The sequence below is a fragment of the Eufriesea mexicana genome, unplaced genomic scaffold (genome assembly GCF_001483705.2).
Source record: "Eufriesea mexicana isolate 0111107269 unplaced genomic scaffold, ASM148370v2 scaffold2964, whole genome shotgun sequence".
NCBI lineage: Eukaryota > Metazoa > Arthropoda > Insecta > Hymenoptera > Apidae > Eufriesea > Eufriesea mexicana.
This window is the reverse complement of record NW_016911017.1, coordinates 306920-325785: the sequence shown is the minus strand read 5'-3', so window position 1 is coordinate 325785 and position 18866 is coordinate 306920. Positions and strand designations below refer to the sequence as shown.

General features: G+C 41.2%; 1 protein-coding gene across 3 annotated transcripts in view; it reads left to right on the top strand.

Moving 5' to 3' along the window:
- The first annotated feature begins 7169 nt into the window (after positions 1-7169).
- The window catches only part of LOC108550729 (choline transporter-like protein 1), a 72013-nt gene continuing 60316 nt past the window's right edge, over positions 7170-18866 (top strand). The window contains exons 1-2 of one of the 3 annotated variants that reach the window (XM_017904559.1): positions 7170-7355; positions 8015-8251. In XM_017904559.1, the coding sequence (XP_017760048.1) occupies positions 8230-8251 (22 nt within the window). In that variant the 5' untranslated portion in view covers positions 7170-7355; positions 8015-8229. Of the gene's footprint in view, positions 7356-8014; positions 8252-12846; positions 12931-13828; positions 14072-18866 lie in introns of those variants that run through there. The other 2 variants (XM_017904560.1, XM_017904561.1) reach the window with 2 other exon arrangements.

Sequence of the window (18866 nt, the reverse complement as noted above, 5' to 3'; positions counted from 1 at the left end):
ACGCGATGATCAACCTCCGACGGCGACGGCTGACGCACGTGTCGCGCCATTTTCTGGACCACTTCGCGAGAGGAAGGAAGAGCAAGAGCGGCGGCTGACGCATCGAACGCGAGGCAGTCGGAGGGAACCAAAATGGAGCTTCTTGGTCTTGGTGGAACGGAGGGACAGGGGGAGAGCGGAGATTCGCGGGGTGAATCGCGGGAACCGGGAACGGCCATTGCAATCTCGTTCCGTTTGCCCTTGACGAGGACGATGATGAAGGAACGGACGGGTGAAAAGGTATTCGTGGCCCGCGAAGTGTGCAAGAGCGGGGGGAAGAACCGAGACGAAATACACGACGAGAATATCCGAGGAATATTTTATTATTAGACTATGTACTTGCTTCCTTTCGGCGGTGATCATGTGTTTGCAATGTGTAGGTATAATACCGTGTAGCACGTTTACGGCGCATCGTTTCGAAGGAGAAAATGATAGTTTTCTTTTTCATACTTTTATAAAAACTCGCGAAGAGACGAAACGTAGCGTGGATATATATATATACATGTGTATTCAAACGTATATATATATATATGTGTGTGTGTATAATCTGTCTCTAGCGCTCTCACTGTCTTTCACTCTCTGTCTTTTCATCCGTGTGTCGATTCTAGTTAAGAGAACGGTTCGATTACATCACGCGATTCGCCTAAACGAGGAGGAAGAGGAGTGTGGGTAAAATAAGACGTGGAAGTACACGACGAACAGTGAGCGAGGAGATGTACCTGATGAATCGGATATTCGACGAGTCACTTTGCGTTGCCGCTGTCATTCTTGTCTAATATTCTTGTAAGCGAGAACGGTGGCCGGAGCGGACTAGATGGCGCTGCCTCCGACGTCCATTCCCGCGCAAACGTCGTCGAGAAGCTCTCGAGCGGGAGATATAGGCGAAATATAGGGGAGGAGAGGAGAAAATTAATATAAAAATGGCGGGAAAGTAGAGACGAGTGAAGGGGGAGGATATATCGGCGAGGAAAAATGGTTCGTTACCATTTTCGTTCCACTTCTGTTCCTTTGACGCGCAGCTCGCGTAATTTCGTCTCCGAGCTTATTACACCGTTCGATTTATTAAATTCGTGCCGTTTGTCGTTCGATTTAATGCGTTTTAGCACGATACATTTGTCAACCGCGTTTCACGCGCGTCCGTACGTAACGAATGATAAAAGCGATTCACGCAGTCACGTTCTGTTTACAATGAATATCGAGCTTACTGTTCTCCACCGGGCTGCTTCCGGGCGGAGCGTTGTTTCCTGTTGCTCGCGCCTCGTTCGGTACACGCACAAATTCTACGTCTTGCGACTCGTCGCTCCAGGTGTAGGTTTATTTGCGCAATTTTCGTTTCATCATCGCAACAAACGAGGCGTAACGATCGAAATGAACGAAGGGATGGGGGGGAAAAATTATAAGAGGGAGAAGATTTAAACGAACACAGATGCGAGAAAGTGGTATTGTATATGTATATGTATATTATGTATTAACGAGCGATGTGTGCTAGTATTAGTTACGAATTATCGATTAAGGATCGCAACGACTGAATAATACTCTACATGATTTTCTAATTGTAATAAGTATTTTTGAAACCGTCATCGTTTCTACGTAGCTAACACAGGCGAGCGTTCGTTAGCGAGCGCGTTTCATCCGAGAATTAGCCAAAAGAGTAAAAAGAAAAAGAGAAAAAAGAAAAAAAAAGAAAATAAGAGAGAAGAAAGGAAGAGAGAAAACGCACGAGAGCGTTGTAATTGATATTTTCGAACGAGTCGATATAACGCGTTTAAGAGAGGAGAGAGGAGAGTAAAATAAATGTAAAGTGTCAGAGATATCTCGCGTGTCCGCAGCATAGTTTCACGGTTCTTTGTGTAATAGAAATGATGCTAGTCGAATTTTTGCCAATTGTTTGGTATCGATGCTCATTATGTTCCTCAGCTTGTCACGATACGAAAGAATATTTATGATAATAATAACGATATGACCACAACATCGTCTCATTTCATACCACCACCAGAAAACACGCCATCCGCTTTAGCGTCCACAATTTGCTACCACATCTGGCCATTTAGCCGGACAGACCATTGGATGCAAACGAACAATTATGACAAGGACACCTGTACTAAATATGAGACAAATTAATATTGAACACGATTTAAAGAAGAAAAATAGTACGAACCTAAAGTGGGCAGCTTGTGGACACTTATACGGGCAATACTGTGCTTCGTTTCATTCTCGATTAATTTTCATCACTGCAGAACATTACACAACGATAACGTAAAATTATATTAAATTGACCAAAAAGTAATTCCCTTATTTTTAATATAAAATGGAAATCATTAGATATGGAACAAAAATAGTCTCATTAAATAATTCGCGGCAAAATTTCACGTTACTTATTGGTTAATCTAATATTCGATCATTCGAGAACACCTGAATAGAGATAATCTCGCGGTTCTAAAACCACCATGTACCATTTGCCTCGGCAGAAGGAAAAATTCCTTTAAAAATCGCGGCAAAGGGACACTTACATACTGACAGAGCAAAAAACTAGCTCATTCGGTCTCTCAATACCACTTAACCTTCTTTTCTAAATCCCCGCTTTATCCGGAACGATATAACATTATTCTCAATGACCGTTCATGAAAATTTCGCGAAATTCATAAAACGGACCAAATATTCTGCGCACAAATTAACTGCAGCTTTGCAGATCGGTACAACGCGGGTAAAGGGTAATTTCCAGGGGCAATTTTTTCCCCCAGACGACACCCGGTCCTGGCCATTAACCCTTTGCGAACGTATTCGGCAAATGGCCGCCTGAAATCTTCCCGCGTTGCGGTTAACGCGAAGATCAAATCTTCATTGTACAAAACAAATCTTTTAATTGCAAATTTTCATCGTACGATCTTCATCGTGTACTCTAAAATTTCCCAGTTCGGATTAATCGTTTCTTCTTTGGGTCTCTCGTTCGGACTAACGTTTACTCGGAAAATAATTCGTTGGCAGAGGATCATGATCCACCATTAACACTTTGACTGCCATGCACTTTTATGTGGTACGCTCAGCGAGCCAGGATAAAATCTCCATTATTAAATTATTAAAGCAATGTGGCGAAGAAAAAGAAAATTGTGAAAATTATTGATGTTTTCTATTCAGAATTCTCTATTTATTTACGCTGTCAAATTTTCAAAAAATGGTTAGAACAATTATAAATTTGAAAAATTAGTATTGACGGACACCGGTGACGATCGTGGCGCCACTGAGGAGACTCGCGCCGGTCACATGACCACCGTGGCAGTCAACGTGTTAACCCTTTCGCTATGGCGGGCGTCGTCGCGAAGTTTCTCCTGCAGAACGCAGTGACGTGTCAAAAATGGTGACATTACGATCATTCAGTCTTTAGCATTCGCTCTTTTGACGCAAATCTTTTGAAGGAAAAGAGAAAAGAAAAAACTGACCATCGCATTAGAGCTTGCAATTCTTTGGAAACAGAGCTAAGAGAAACGGGAGTATTTGTCTTAACCTTTTACTCAATTTTTGTGACCGGTGACTATAGTCACTCGTCGATGTAGATGGCGTCTCGTAGCGAAAGGGTTAACCATTTGCGCTGGAAAGACGTGTCACACACGTTGTGATGCTTCTGTCACAGAATCGCCAACGACGTGGTATACACGTGGTTAGGCAATTGTTACAGAAACACTGGACTCTTCTGGCACACGCGTCTATGAATTTCTTGCCACTGCAAGTATTTAAAGGATCGACGTGTCTTCCATGCGAGTTGGCGTTACAGCGTTCGTAGGCGCCGATTAATAAATGTATTTCTGCCAAAACGTTCGAATCGTGGTACTGGCATTATTACTCCATTTGTTTCCGCATCAACGGCAATAATGCTGATGAAATAATTCAATTACCCGTTTCGCATGCGATACGATCATCATGGCGGTGTGCGTGCGCACGGCCTCTCCGCTTCTAACTTCGCCCCTATTAATCCTCGAAGATGCGCTATTCACAACCGACTAATCCGTTTATTCTTTTAAATCCGAAATCCGATATCCCGTTCGAAAGGGCACACTCTCGCGCGTCACGCTTTTACTTACACGAGGGGCTTAAACGCTCGTTGGGTGCTTCCTTTTTGGATTGTCCAACGTGCCTAAAGCCGGCGTTGAACAAAATTTGTTTAGCCTAGAAGAGGATTAGCGATTCCATTTTTTTTTTATTATTTTTTTTAATTCTTCTTTACGTTAGAGCAAACGAGAGACGGAGGAAGGAGGATGGAATTGTTGCTGGTTATATACGGATGCGTGTACACGAATTGGGGATGTTTTGTGAGAAAATGCGAGAATATTTTCGAATCGCCGATAGCCGTGGATTTCAACGTTTTCAGATTAATTCGATTTCGAGCATCGGGGTCAAGAGCCTTATGAATTAATGCGAGATGCGTTGTCCTTTTTCGACGTCTCATTGGGTAATCAGAAGGGTTTCAGGTGGAACCTCGAGTATCCTTTTGTATAGTACGAGCGTGGATAATGAAATGTTAAAGGGTTTTTGTATTTGTTTCCATTCGAACTTGTTTCGATATTTGCAGTCCCGGAGAGTTTATTCGTTTGGTTGGTACAATATTGTCAATGGTGGAATAGTTAACACGACAAGAATTAATTTTATTTTTTCCAGGAGAATATGTGATGATATAGTATTATACTTCTCGTATTAACCCCTTGCACTTGAGAGGTGATCTTCAATCATCATTAAATAAAATTTCGGAAATCGATATTAATTAATATACCAAATTTAAGATAACGTAACGGTATGCAAATAATTCTACGTTTTAATTATTACTCGATTTCTTATTTACTGCTGAACAAAATATTTGAAATTTGTAAATTTTTAAACCCCTACTCTTCTTTAGTCAAAAAATCGTCCAGTGCAAAGGGTTAATGCAAATTTTGTTTAAATGATATTATTATAATAATATAATAATTCCACGTATATCAATTTTTCCACATATTCATTCTTCGTGTTTTATTGGCCTCGTGCATCATGAATTATAATTCTTGAAAAACAGGGGGAAAATAAAGAAATATTTCTTCCTACCTACATCTACAACACTCATCCAAGTATCATACGATCTTCATCTTTCAAATCGCACGATTTTTGAGCGAATCGTCTAAAATTGTAATTTATAAAATTGTAATTACCAATTTACCGTTTGGAAAGAATTATTTCTAATTCGTGTGGACAAGAAGTTAAGTCTAAGTTAATCCTGATTAGTATTATTGGGGATAATCGTCGATACTGTACGTTTATGTTGGCAATAAACGATCGTGCAACATTGTGGAATGCGTTTGAGAACAGGCAATGAATGGATGAATAAACAGCATTCAAAGTTTCTTGTTCAGTAGCCATAACACGACCAGAACAATTCGATAATTGCTATCGGATTGTAATATGTGCGATGTGTGTCTTTTAAGTTAAAAATAAAAATAGATTCTAGATGTACGTTCGACGACTCTCTCGATTTTCTTCTTTCGATTTTATCCAGGATTTATTTTCTTTCATCTTCTTAATCTTTTATCCCGCAGGAAAAAAATTCCCACAGACATATCCACGCTTTAAAGAGAAAAATCGCACGACCTTTTCTTGACTAAAATCAATATTAAATAAAGAACGATCTGCTTTCTCCATATACCATTGAAATATGCAAGGAACCTGCGAGTACTTTATAGATTGCAATTTAATAGAAGATCGATACAGGACCACCGGCTGTTCGAACCAATAAAAGATCCAGACATTTACATTTCACTAAATACTGCAGGGAGAAATTAATTACAAGCCCGATGGAAATTTTATCAATGCGATTCCTCACATAACGATTCAGTTGCATAACTGTACGTCCAATACCCTACAAAGGAAAAAAGAAGAGGAATAAAACAGGTAAGAAATATGCATAAATTAATAATAAAGTATATTACACAATCTCCAATATCACGAAGTTACACGGTAATTTATATACTACAGGTAGCCCTCCTACAACACGGTATTCGATAACACGGTTTCGCTCTAACACGATAAGAAAATTGCAAAAATCTTTATGCAACACTGTACTTCTACATGAGCAATGACGACAAAGAATTAAATTAAAGTTGCGTTAAATTAAAATAATATTTTTGCCTTTCTTTTGTTTTGTATCGTACATACGTTTATATTTTAAATAAAAATTAAGTTGTTTATGTAGAATGAAAAAAAAAAATTTGTTTTTAATAAGTTTTCGAAACGTAAGCTTTTTGTTCTGGCTCTGGGTCTCATACAACACGGTTTCACACAACACGGAATTTTCTAGGAACCTATCTACCGTGTTATAGGAGGGTTACCTGTACGTATATAATTCCATAGTAAATAAAAACATTTACTGGGTAGTTAAAAGAATTGCCCAATTAATAATCGATTTACTCATTCGTCTCGTTCGAGTCCTCTGTTTCCGCTCCGCCATTCGCCATGATTGAAGAGAGGTCGATCCTAATCGCTGCGCTGTACCGCGTAACTAATCAAATGTTTTTAGTTGTTCTGCTCGACGTTGCGATTTTACAATCAAATTAAGCGTTAATGGAACATATCATCAAGCGTGCACGAGTCGGGATTGGCGAGCAGATAATACAGGTCCATGCGCTCGTTGCCTAAAGGGCAATCGATGCTATTCCTCTGTATACGTGCCGGTATATACGCGAGGCGCGTGTGCGCCCGTACCAATGAGAAGAGCGCATCGGTGTGCAGAGAAACACTCACGTACACGCGCACACACGTGAGGGTCGCGAGCCTCGGTTGCCTGGAGACGGGAAACACGGAGAAGCACGGCGGACAGAAATTGGGCTACAGTCATGGCTCCATTTGAACGGCACGCGTATTACGTTCAGATACTTTCCATCGTCCATCGACGATCAGCGACGCGAAATTTATCGAGATTCCGTACGCTGCTTCACCCCGGCATCCTTTTTCTCGCCTCTCGTTAAATATTATGCAACCGTACGAATGACAATACGTCCCCTCGATCGAGTCGTGCAGTGCGTCATAACCTCTGCGTGTTCGTGAACTTCCGTGACGAATCGGGATAAATCGCCGAATATCGCGTTCGATCCGTAGAGAGCGATTGGCACCGGGCCGGTGAGTTAAATTTTCTGCGCCACATCTGGACGATTGGACATCATTTAATTTGCGTCTTTTTCAACGGTTCGTGGAGCTGGTGCCCGTGGACCGTTCGCGAGATCAGTGGCGAACGATTTTTCTCGGAGAAACGATCGCGGTGACTGTTATATGTATATCTACATGTCACACGGACAGTTCGGGTGAGCTGTGTTTCATATGCAACAGCTGTGTAGCCACTGATGAAACGCGCGTCGTTTTTTCGTTCTTTGTTCACGCTACTTTTATTTTTCCCCTTTTTCTCTCTACTCTCCGTTTACGGATATATCGTTATCTGCGTGTTTACCCAGGCTTGCGCAATTGCAGCTCGTTACGATACACCGAGTCCACGTTGTTGTCAATTCCTACGTAATGCAGGCCAGTTCCTTTCGTAATTATCATTGTAGCATTTATTATTGATATTATCATAACGCGAAGCTGCATATTGCAACCGTGTATAGCGTACTTCGAGGATGCAAAATTGTTTTCGATAATTATTTAACTAACCTCTAAAGCGGCGTCAGAATTTTACGCGCGTGAACTGACTATATCGTGGGTATAGTATCCGGGAATTACGGAAGTCATTTTTATCCTTGCGAAGTTATTATTCGTGCCGAAAACATTTTTCACGCGTTCTCCTTATTTATTTAACGTTTTAATTTTGCTTGCGCATTATGATATTTAAATTATAACCTCTTTAAATAGTAACACTGTACCGTAGATGAAATTATCATGCGTTTGTATTCATTCACCAATTGTATTATTGTTACTTAGTTAGATAATGATTGTAATAGAAAATAATTATATTCTACACTTGATGCAGGCCTCACATTTCACATTTCCCAGAGAATGCGAATGCTAGTGCATGACGGTGATTAGATGCACCGAAAAAGTACCTCGATCCCAAGTAGATGCGCATAAACGACCACAAAACAATTTGGCCGGGGTCCAGTCAAATCGGTGACATATCGTGCATTATTGGTATCGTACGGACTTGAAAACTTGCCTACAAGATTTTTGGATTTCTGCCTGACAACCATGGAGATGTTATCGATGGAGAGTAAGTTCCGGCTATAAATCTCGCTTTATTTTCATCTTTGTGTCAACTTTTAGAAACCATGTGTAACTGAACGGATAGTATACACGCTTTGCACTGTTGCTTTATATGTGTAAGTATAATTAGCTGTCTAAAAATAAAACTAAAAAAAAAAAAAGAAAAAATTCAAAAGTGTTACAATTTTTTCAAAATAAAGGTTCACGTTGCAAAATTTGTCCACCTCTTATTTGCAATGTTGCATTTTCGAACTGGGTTATACTTGAGATAATGGTGTCTTTAAATATAGGAATCTTGTTACTCTATTATACGCAAACTTGGAAGACATCGCTTGCGCGGCTGGTAACGCTAACTCTTGCAAACTATCCATGCAGAAATACGTAATGAGACTACATGTCAATGGATGGCACCACCGATGTATAAACTTGAGTAGCAGCCTCGCACAGTCCCGAGGCATGTGCCGCTCTCGCGAGCGTTGCACACAGCCTCTGCTTACTTTGCTTAAAAACGTTATCTGCTCGTGCATAATGTGTTCATTCCGTGGGGAAATATTTCCAAGTATCGGCCAATTTGTCAGGAGCATTCCAAGGATAACCCCGCCGCTTGTTATCGCGAAATATTGACCGCACTTCATTATTGATTCACCTCGTCAAACGCACAGGCTGACAAAACATTCGTGTTCTATTTTAATGGTTATGTATCAGACAGTGCATGCACCGTTCCCGTATAGTCGATAACTTTTCTGATGTATTGATAATCTTCGTCGAAACAGGTAATTCGCATAGTCGCGCGAAAACGAGATATACCGAGTATGTATATCGCGAATGTAGATACTAGGGAGCAGATAGAAAGGTGAATCAATAAATGCGTCTGGCTGCTTCGTGTTCAATTTTTCAAATGTCAGCCATTCCGAAGAATTCGCATTGTTATTCGACGAAACGAATCCTGTTTGCGCATCGAAGATGATGGATTCCCAATTTGGAATTTTAATTCGACAACGGTGCTTGCGTTCGCGGATATTTATAACACGCATTAATCCAGCGAATAGGATATCTTTTCTTGGTATATACGTTTCTATGACGTATGAAATACGTATATATTTGCATCGCATTATGCGTCCTATATCGCCGACGCAGCATCATGGACTGTCGATGTAACGACAAACTATCAGTGTTTCCCGCTTCGTTCGCCCGAGGTCGCTGATTCACCGTCACGACTCCTGGCATCGAAATACATATTTTCCACTGATGCCACGTCGAAATGACACGTTCTATGTTGAAAATGATAAATACACTCGGTTTAAAGTATATCTTGTATTTCTACGGTAAAAGCACGTCGAGCATGGGACTAAAACACGCTGCTTAAAAACTTTGACGAAAGTTCAACTTTCGATGTGATTGCATTATGGGCGCTGACGTCTATGACGTAATTAATCTTGACCTAGCGCAATATAAGGTTAGTATGTTACAGTTGACGCGCTTACGTGTTACTAAAAGCATTGTGACTCTAGGGTCCTAGTATCGAGAACTAAATTTCCCTATGGAATTATATTTTTTCGCGGCAAGTCGCTTCTCTATTTGCTCGACATCATTTTCGCAGATCGTCTGGCTTGTAGCCAGGTTATGTGCCTGTGTGGGCGACGCGGTTTAATCGAAAATTTATGTTTAGCCGGAAAATTAGATTAAAACTTTTTGCCTCGTAGCCATATTCCTAGTTCGATTACCTCACGTGTTGCAATATTATTTCGTGGTAAAAATACGTTTCGTGTTATCGAGCTAATCGAATTGACCACTTCGATGACCGCTGACGAAAATTCTTCAAATCGATGAAGATATCAACAAGTAGCACGGCGTAAGGCTTCTTTCGCGTAAAATCTATATGGATAATTGTATATACCGTTGTCTAGACGCAATAAGGTTGCGTTCGAAGAAACGTCTCTGTTTCAAGGGAATCTTATTATTGGAATACAGTTACATAATTTTATACGACTCGCTTGCTACCACGCGAGCATAGATCGAATTGTTTCGTTAATCGATAACCGTTCCTTTCGACATTGCTGTACGTGTTTCCAGGCTGCTGTTCGTGTTTCCAACGGTTCGTCAATGTCATGCCGACATTGTACTCGTGACTGTGTTCCCCGCCCATGAATAAAGAATTAAACGCGTAACGATCGTTTGGAACGTTCGTTAATTGATCTGTATAAACAAGATGCTCGTTGGAGGTCAATGTCCTCCGATACCATACAATTTCTACGTTGCCAGTCTCGCAACGAAACATGGGAGGTACCAAGCTTTCAAGACTATGGGAGAGAATCCATTCTTTTTCACCTGCACGAAGTATAATATATCTTTAAACGCGGTATTATATTTTACGAAACGAGACAATTGTTTGTCGGTGTGTAAAACATTATTTCATCGTGCATTTTTCTGTATTCATCAGGACACGCCAGGATTAATCGCGCGGACTCGTTATCGTGGAGGAAGAATTATGGAGAACTGAAATAAATCGCGAGTTCTTGGATTCCACGGATTTTATTACTACGTCAACACTCGAGCGAAATAAAATATGGAGACATATTTTGATGTTTAAATTGGAAGCGATATATAACGCGACAGCGTCGTTCTAGAAAAATATCTCGTTTAAATATTTCAGCGGGAAGTTATATCACGGTGATATTTCAAGAATTCCCATTCGGAACCCGTGCTTAATATTTAATTATCGCAAAATATGTATATGCGTATGCGCAAGACTGTACCGTCCGCCTGATATTCGTTTGAAATAGAGAAAGATTGAATGAACGAAAGATGATATTATCCTTCTGAAGAATAACAAGAGGAAGTCCATTGAAAACCACCACATAATAGCGAACCACTACATAATAGTACATAATAGCTGCATTCGTCCAATCGACAAATTTCTCAGGTGCAGTTGCTACGACAAACACAATGGAAGCGAGGACAACGGTGTCTGGATCACTCTAGAATTAATTCAATGCAAGTGGAATCAAAGGGGAATGAAAACCAAGAAAACCTCGAGAGCCATAGAAGACATCATTAATTTCTTCATTTCGTACGAAATGCAAGATGCACAAACCTCGTTGCTCGAGCATCTTTTTCATTTGGCGAAACGCTGAGCTTGTTCTATCGCCTCTCGAGGGTGAAGTAGTTCCGAATTATATAGGCTAGACATTATTCGCGTCCCCGTGACTATAAGTTCCTCTGGCAGGCCGTGTCTATTTCACGGCGAGCCTGGATAAAGTGCACTCGCGCGTCATCCATGCGATTTTTGAAAAGTTCCTTCGTCCGGCGGTTGTGTAATTAAAATAGACCGTATCTCGAACAAAGCGGAATTTTTAACGAGTTATTTTTACGAGATAACTCCGGCTCCTCTACTTTCAACGGCATGGCGAACTTTCCTTTAATGCATTATTTCACGGTTCGAATGTATGAATTACGCGAAAGCGGATTCGACGATACGAAATACGCTGCTTCTTTATTTAACACAACGCAACAAAGAAATGACCGAGAATTAGGACGCTATGACATACGTAACGGATGTGTAATAGAGCGCGAATAAAACAAATTTAGGTTATGTTTGCATTCCTTTGTAACACTTCTTTCTACAGTGCCGAAATTCCGTGACAAATTTCTACCATTTTCTCGCGAACGTGTTTCTCCTTCTACATGTAATGTACGTAGTTCGTGGCGTGCGGTGGCGCCAGCAGCTATGCAACCCTCATTACACGATGCACTAATACGAGTGAAAGTATTTCACGGGAAGGCAGTTGCTTCGATTGTTTATCCTCATTAAACCGATTTCCATTATACCCCAGGTTCGTTATCGCTATTTCATAATACCACCTAACCTAACAATTTCCAGCTCCTCAAAAGTTTCTTTTCCCGCTATAATTCCAATCCTCTCTATCTGCAAACAATCTTAAACACACTCGATGTTCTCCGAACTATTTGATCGATAATCGTTAACATAATCACCTTCATCAAACAGCATCGTGTTATGTACTCCTAAGAAAGCCTAGTTGTTATCAAACAATTCCACGTAGAATTGCGTAACGACCAGTATCGTTTCTTCCTTAACCTCGTCTGTATTCTCCGCCCGGCACATCCACGACTTCCCTCAAAAGGAATGCGAACGAAAATGCAACACTAGCACAGCAATTCCTCGCGAGACATACATGTTTGACAACTCGCATGTTAACGGACCTCCCGCTCGCTGAAGATAGAGAAACGAGCAAGAAGGAGAAGGTAGGGCGTCGCGGGCAGCGGAGAGAGAAAGAGCGCGTGCAACGCGACAACGAATACAGCGTACAGTCGAGCAGAAAAGGAAGGGATGACCGCACGGAGTATCGTTAACCGGTACAAGAGTACGTTCTCCAGCGTGCAAAAGTGGCGAGGCAGTACGAGCTAGTATCGCGAACGGACTCGGTCGGCACGCAAGTCGGGTCCCGTGATCAACCATATGAATCGCTCGGCGGCGATCGTCTCGGGCGGGAAAAGTTTCATGGAACGGTTCAAAGAATTACGACGTCGGCACTGACATCGGATACGGACGGCCATTCTATTTCCGTGCGCGGCGTGACTAAAGGCTGTGAAAGAGAGTTCCACGCAAGAGGGATCCACGGTGGTTCGGCCCGTTAGTCGGCAGGAATCTAGGTGTAACAGAGAGAGGTACGTCGTGCTCGGCGGAGTTTCAGCCAACTCGTTACGAACGAGTTTGTGCACCGGCCAGAGAATTTCTAAGTCCCATGGAACTTCGCCGACGGAGTTTCGGGCAACAATGTTAATCGCGACGATGCGAGGTAACGTGACCGGGACACCGTGACCTGGGCCCACAGTGTCGCGCATTCGTCCTCGATGTTTTCTCGCTTGTCAGTGAAGTGGTACTCGCCGAGTGATCTCGTTCTGGCCCAGGTTATCCGGATCGGGTACAACGGGAGTTGATTTTCCTTCGTCGCAACTGGATCACTGGTATATCATTCCATCTCGCTGCTTTTCTTTCGGTAATTTCCACCGACAGAGGTCCCTGTGTACACGCGTTTATTGACAGATCACGGACCGCTTGCTACTCTCTGTCCTTTTCTCTATTGATCTATCTGCCTGTATACCCGTCTCGCTCGCTCCCGCTGCTTTTTTCCACAGGATCCAGGTGTTGTCTTCAAATTGAACTCCGCGATCTTCGTAGACGATAAACCACTTTGCGAAGAATATCGACAGGCATGCTCGATTTTCCCGTCCCATTGTTTGCACCGGATGCAGCTCGCTATCTCGATTGGCATTGTTTATCGGTGGGAAAAGTTCGCACGTGCTTTTCGCACGTGCGATCCTCGGCTAAGTTCAGTCCATCGATTCGGAATACCTACTAGATTTAGTCTGTTTATCCTTTCGTGTCTTTTCCGTCTAGTTTCGCGGAAACGTTCGGCTTTCTAGCGTTCCAGAGGTGTACGTAATTCGAATGCACAGTAGTAGAACGTGTCCCCACGCGTGAATCGTCGTCGTCCTTGAACGAAGGAAGCTACGAATTATTATTGCCTCGGGATTACCGAACCAAGCCCAGTCCAGTGGTACTCTTTGTGTCGTCAACAAGCGCGGGCAAGAAGCGTTGGTACAAGAACGTTGGCACACTGCGCCGGTGACTCACGATGCCTGTTTTTATTGTGTCTGCTCTCTTTGTGGTTTCATTCGTGAACGGCGACTTGGAACTGCGTAGGAATTGCTAATCCTCCGGATCGTCGACCAAGGTTCGCATTGCCTGCTGTCTAGGGGAATGAAAACCTTTGTGCCCGCTTAAATCGTACGTGAATCGACGCAGGTAATTGCACGTCCTCGGATGCTAAACTCCACCAGTCACAGATCAAGTTTCACTTCCACTAATCCGATTTCCGCTTATATAACCAGAAGCAGAGCATTTCCGCGTGGTGATTCCCATGACGTGTTTCAGAGGAAACAAAAAGCAGGAAAGATTTATCGAATTCGAGTGTCTCGTCTTTCTTGTCCGTGTATTACAGCCGAGCTGTCACTCGGCAAGTTTGACGAGTATACATTGGAATACAAATTTTGAAATTCTCAAACGAATACACGCGAGAAAGTGAATTTTCTTAAATTTTAAATTTTAAATTTTAAATTTTTGGACGGTAATGTACGTGTTATATTTCGTTGGTCGTTGTTGCATCTGTGAATTGTCAGTTTAGTTCTCTCCAGGTTCTTGAGTTTAGCTTCCAGTCGGTTTTTTAGAGATGCAAATTTTTATATTTCTTTCTTTCAGAGTGCTCCTCTACCGATCGAGTAGATAATTATATTTTCATCTGAATGATAGATAAAGTTATTTCCTCGTAAGCATCTGCAAAGGTCAAAGGTCTGTAAAAAGCCTTTGACAGTTTAGTATTAACTCCGTTATCGCGAGATATATGCCATATGCAAAAACTGACCTCGTTTGTTTACATGCAGACTATTAACTCTATTGGTGTCGCCACGAAAATATTGACATTCTGAAATTTAGTATTCCTTCTTATTTTCACCTAGAAATATACAAGAAGGCGTCAAAACTATCGTGTAAACAATTTCACACGTATTCCTAATTTTTGTCTTTATCAGATAATTCAATCTTATTTTCATTATTCCAAACTAGGGACCCAATTCTCGATTTTTGAGGTTAGAAGATAGAAGATATTAGCACTATATAAACATTTATAAATTAATTTACATAAATCCGTAAAAATAGGATACAAATATCTTTTACAAAATTTAAAATAAGGAAGTTAGGCCTATTTTCTACAAATCCAAATTTTAGAGGCCCAATTCTCGATTTCCGAGGTCACGTGAAAATATTCACACTATATAAACATTTATAAATTATAATAAATTAATTTACAGTAAAAGTAGGATAAAAATATCTTTTACAAAATTCAAAATAAGGAAGTTAGGCCCATATTCTATAAATTCAAATTTTAGGGGCCCAATTCTCGATTTCTGAGGTCAAGTGAGGATATTCACGCTATGTAAACATTTACAAAATAATTTACATAAATCAGTAAAAATAGGATAAATATATTTTCTACAAAATTAAAAATAAGGAAGTTAGGCCTATTTTCTACAAATCCAAATTTTAGAGGCCCAGAAGTTAAGACAAAAAGGATTGCGAAACCCAGATCTAAACATTGTCAACACTCCATTGTCACCGATGACTATCATGGCCTCGCCGAGAAAGTTGCCAGTCATCAGTCCACCATTGGCACGTGCCTAGCTATCGTCAGAACGCTGTCAAACGGGAAATAACGCAGAACACACGTCGAATTCGCGTCCGATCCTGTCCCGAGTCACCGTGAAACTGCATTGTCCCGCGAATGCGGCCAGTTTTATCGATATTACTTACGAAATAGGAAAAGAGCTAGGCTGTACAGCGAGGACGCTGTTTCTGGTGCGTCGACAACTTTTGCTGGCCAATTGAGCTGACATAAAAGCCAGGAGGAATTGCAGCCGCGGGTCAACGAATCGCCCACTTGCACGAACACAAAGGAACGATCCAAGCACATGGCCGACTGCCTTTTCTCTTCTTCCTTGCCCGACCTGTCGTCCGCGATTTTTCTTCTCTCCGCGTATCTCCCCGTGTTCTCATCCTGCCGCGTTATTCCTCCGCTTTTCGCGAAGTCAATTGTTTCTTGCTCCTCTCCACCGATGGAGACCAGACGACTTCGGCGTAGCGCCGTTTACGATCGATTGCGTGCAATCAAATGGCCTCGTAAACGGTATTACCTGGCGCGACGGATACTTCAATTCGACGGAATGACGTTTAACAGCTGGAGAGCTATTGTTTCGTTGGTCTGGCTGCATTTTTGACTCTGCCAGGCCAGGCCCTATGGTGGATAGCTACTTAGTACCAACATTTTCTGAAAGTCGTCCAGTTTCGACTCCCATGGTTCTGGATATGGTGCACTGTGTGCTAAAAAGAATCGGGTTTATAAAGATTTAACTTTATACTTTGATTTATATTTTATTCCCTGGCGATACAAGTATGCGGAGGCTTGAGTCTTGTGCGATGCGTGATGCAGACCGTTGACTGTCGAAAGAGAGTGTTGCCTCGAACCCTTCGGCCAGATTCTTATAGGCCCTATGACGACCCATTGCGTCACTCAGTCCTACTTCGAGAAGCGATAATCTTCATGGTCCATGGAAGCAAACATAGATATCGATGCAGGGTGACGCCATCCAAATAAAGACTCCTCTCACAACTGAATAGACACTGTTCCATTAGTTTCGTCGAACCAGAGAAGCATCTTTAACCCTTTCGGTACTATTGCCGCCTAATGGCGGCGGCCATGAAACGTTCTCTGGGTACTACTAGCGTCGCCTATTGGCGACATCTACGAAACGTTCTCTACTCTGCGTTGCATGAAAGAAGTCATCTCGTTCGGTTGCGAGGCAAGAGGAGTATTTCACTTGCTCCGCCTATACTCTTGTTAGTAATACCCACTCTTCTATGACACTCTCAAAACTACTATCTCCAAGTTCTGTAACGTGATACGTTAACATACGCGTAAGATATCCGCGAAAGAAATGTTATCTCAGAGTTAACTTACAATGAATTGGAAGCACTACTACGCTTTGGGATGAGTCTACGCTCTTGCATCTATTTTTGCGTCTGTCTCGCTTTGTCTCGTTGCTTCGTTCGCTTTCTTTGTCACACGGTGTTCTATGACCGGGCTAATAGGAAGGGATCAGTTCTACCAATAAGGGAAGCGTTTTACTCTACTTCTGCCATGATGTTAGAATGATTGGGCTGTTGGGGATTCGGTCCTACAAGTTTCTCAGATGACTTCTTTCCTGCAACGCACAGTACTTCCTACTTGCATCGGGTCTTGGATCGTTTTTAACTTCTGCGCAGCAGAGTGGTTGGTAAACGATCAGATAAGGTATTAGATGATATCTAAAGTGAAATCGACAGGATGGAAATAAATATAGGTCGAACGAGCAGGTCACGGGACTAGATTGGAATATTTCTTTTTGGACATCGGGATCGTTTTCGGCTCGGTCACAATGCGCATTTAAATTGTATTTTGGAAACGGAGATCTGGTCAGAAAGATTTTTTAATTTTTTGGCTTTTAGTCGGTCTTCTTTTTTCTTACTTTTTTTTGTTCCTGTGAAAATGTAGTATACTATTTATTTTGTAAATAGCTGTATTTGAGATGTTATAATACTGTTTGATTGTTGTTTGTATAATAATTAAATATTATACAGTATGTATTTTGGGAACGGTAATCTGGCCAGAGAGATTTTTTAATTTTTGGTTTTTAGTCGGTCTTCTTTTTTCTTATTTTCTTTTGTTCCCGTGAAAATGTAGTATAATATTTATTTTGAAAATAGCTGTGCTTTAGATGTCATGTTGTTTGATTCGTATTTGTATAATAATTAAATATTATACAGTATGGAATAATTAAATATTATACAGTATGGAAATTCGAGATTGAAGGGACGTATTGGTAACTGTGGGAACAGTGTTATTAGACGAGATATTAATTTATATCTCGTATTTTTGATTTCGCGTTATTTTTTAAATGGAAATTTAGGAACTGACGCGAATGTCAACTGTTGTATTAGGCATGATTTCGTGGTTCCATGTCAAACGCAAGTATGGCATTTTCAGTGCCGATCTGCGAATGTGCCTGAAATTAGTTTGCTAAATAATAATCCGATCAGTGGAATATACCAATGTTATTAAAATTTCAAGGAATACAGGCCTCGATTGTATAATCTCGACACGTTTATCGTGAATTATGAACTTCTGTAGGTATATTTAATCAAACATTTTATCCAACACCTAAGTATGCCACTATTGAATCAATTTATCAAATAAACGATTAATACATTTCTCTTCTCGCCGATAAAAACATATCATTTTACAATTAAAGTGATCATTAGTCTCGAAACAAACAGCTTTAAACACCATCTAAATAATATTGTAACAATAACATACTTATTACCAAAGAAAAATAATAATTAGTTTATCATTCTTTAATATTCGGCGCCATATTGGAATAATTAAATGCATTGCTCCTAACCTCTACTTACAATTGTAATATTAAAATCTTCGGAATATCTATCTGAATATAATATTATAATCAAGACAGGAAAGCCTTGGCGGTTATCTAAATACTATAATAAATTCAGCGGCAGCGATAATATAGTATAGTGCACGTAACAAATCTCTACCGACGTGTAACTACCCAGAAATCAAAGCGATAGCAAAAGGCAGCATAAACTTCGCAGCGAAGCAAGGGTTAGGGGAACGCGATCACGATCCGTTTCGAAGTCGCATAAATAATCCGTGACTGCATGAATGGTCCCCTTCTGTGGCGTTGCTCGCGTAGGATTACAAGTGCTCGCATTACGTGCCACGTAAAAGTAGTCCGCCCGGATTCGCGCGACGATCCCCGTCGAAGAAATCGAGCGGTATTTCGAAGGTTCTCGTGCTCCGCACAAGAGCAAGCGCCGACACTCAAAGTAAACAACCGACGAAACTCAGCCACGACTTGGTTTCACGTATAACCGTGGCACGCGTCGCGATGCTGTTATTGTAACATTATTGCGAAATCTTTCGCCCGTTTCGACC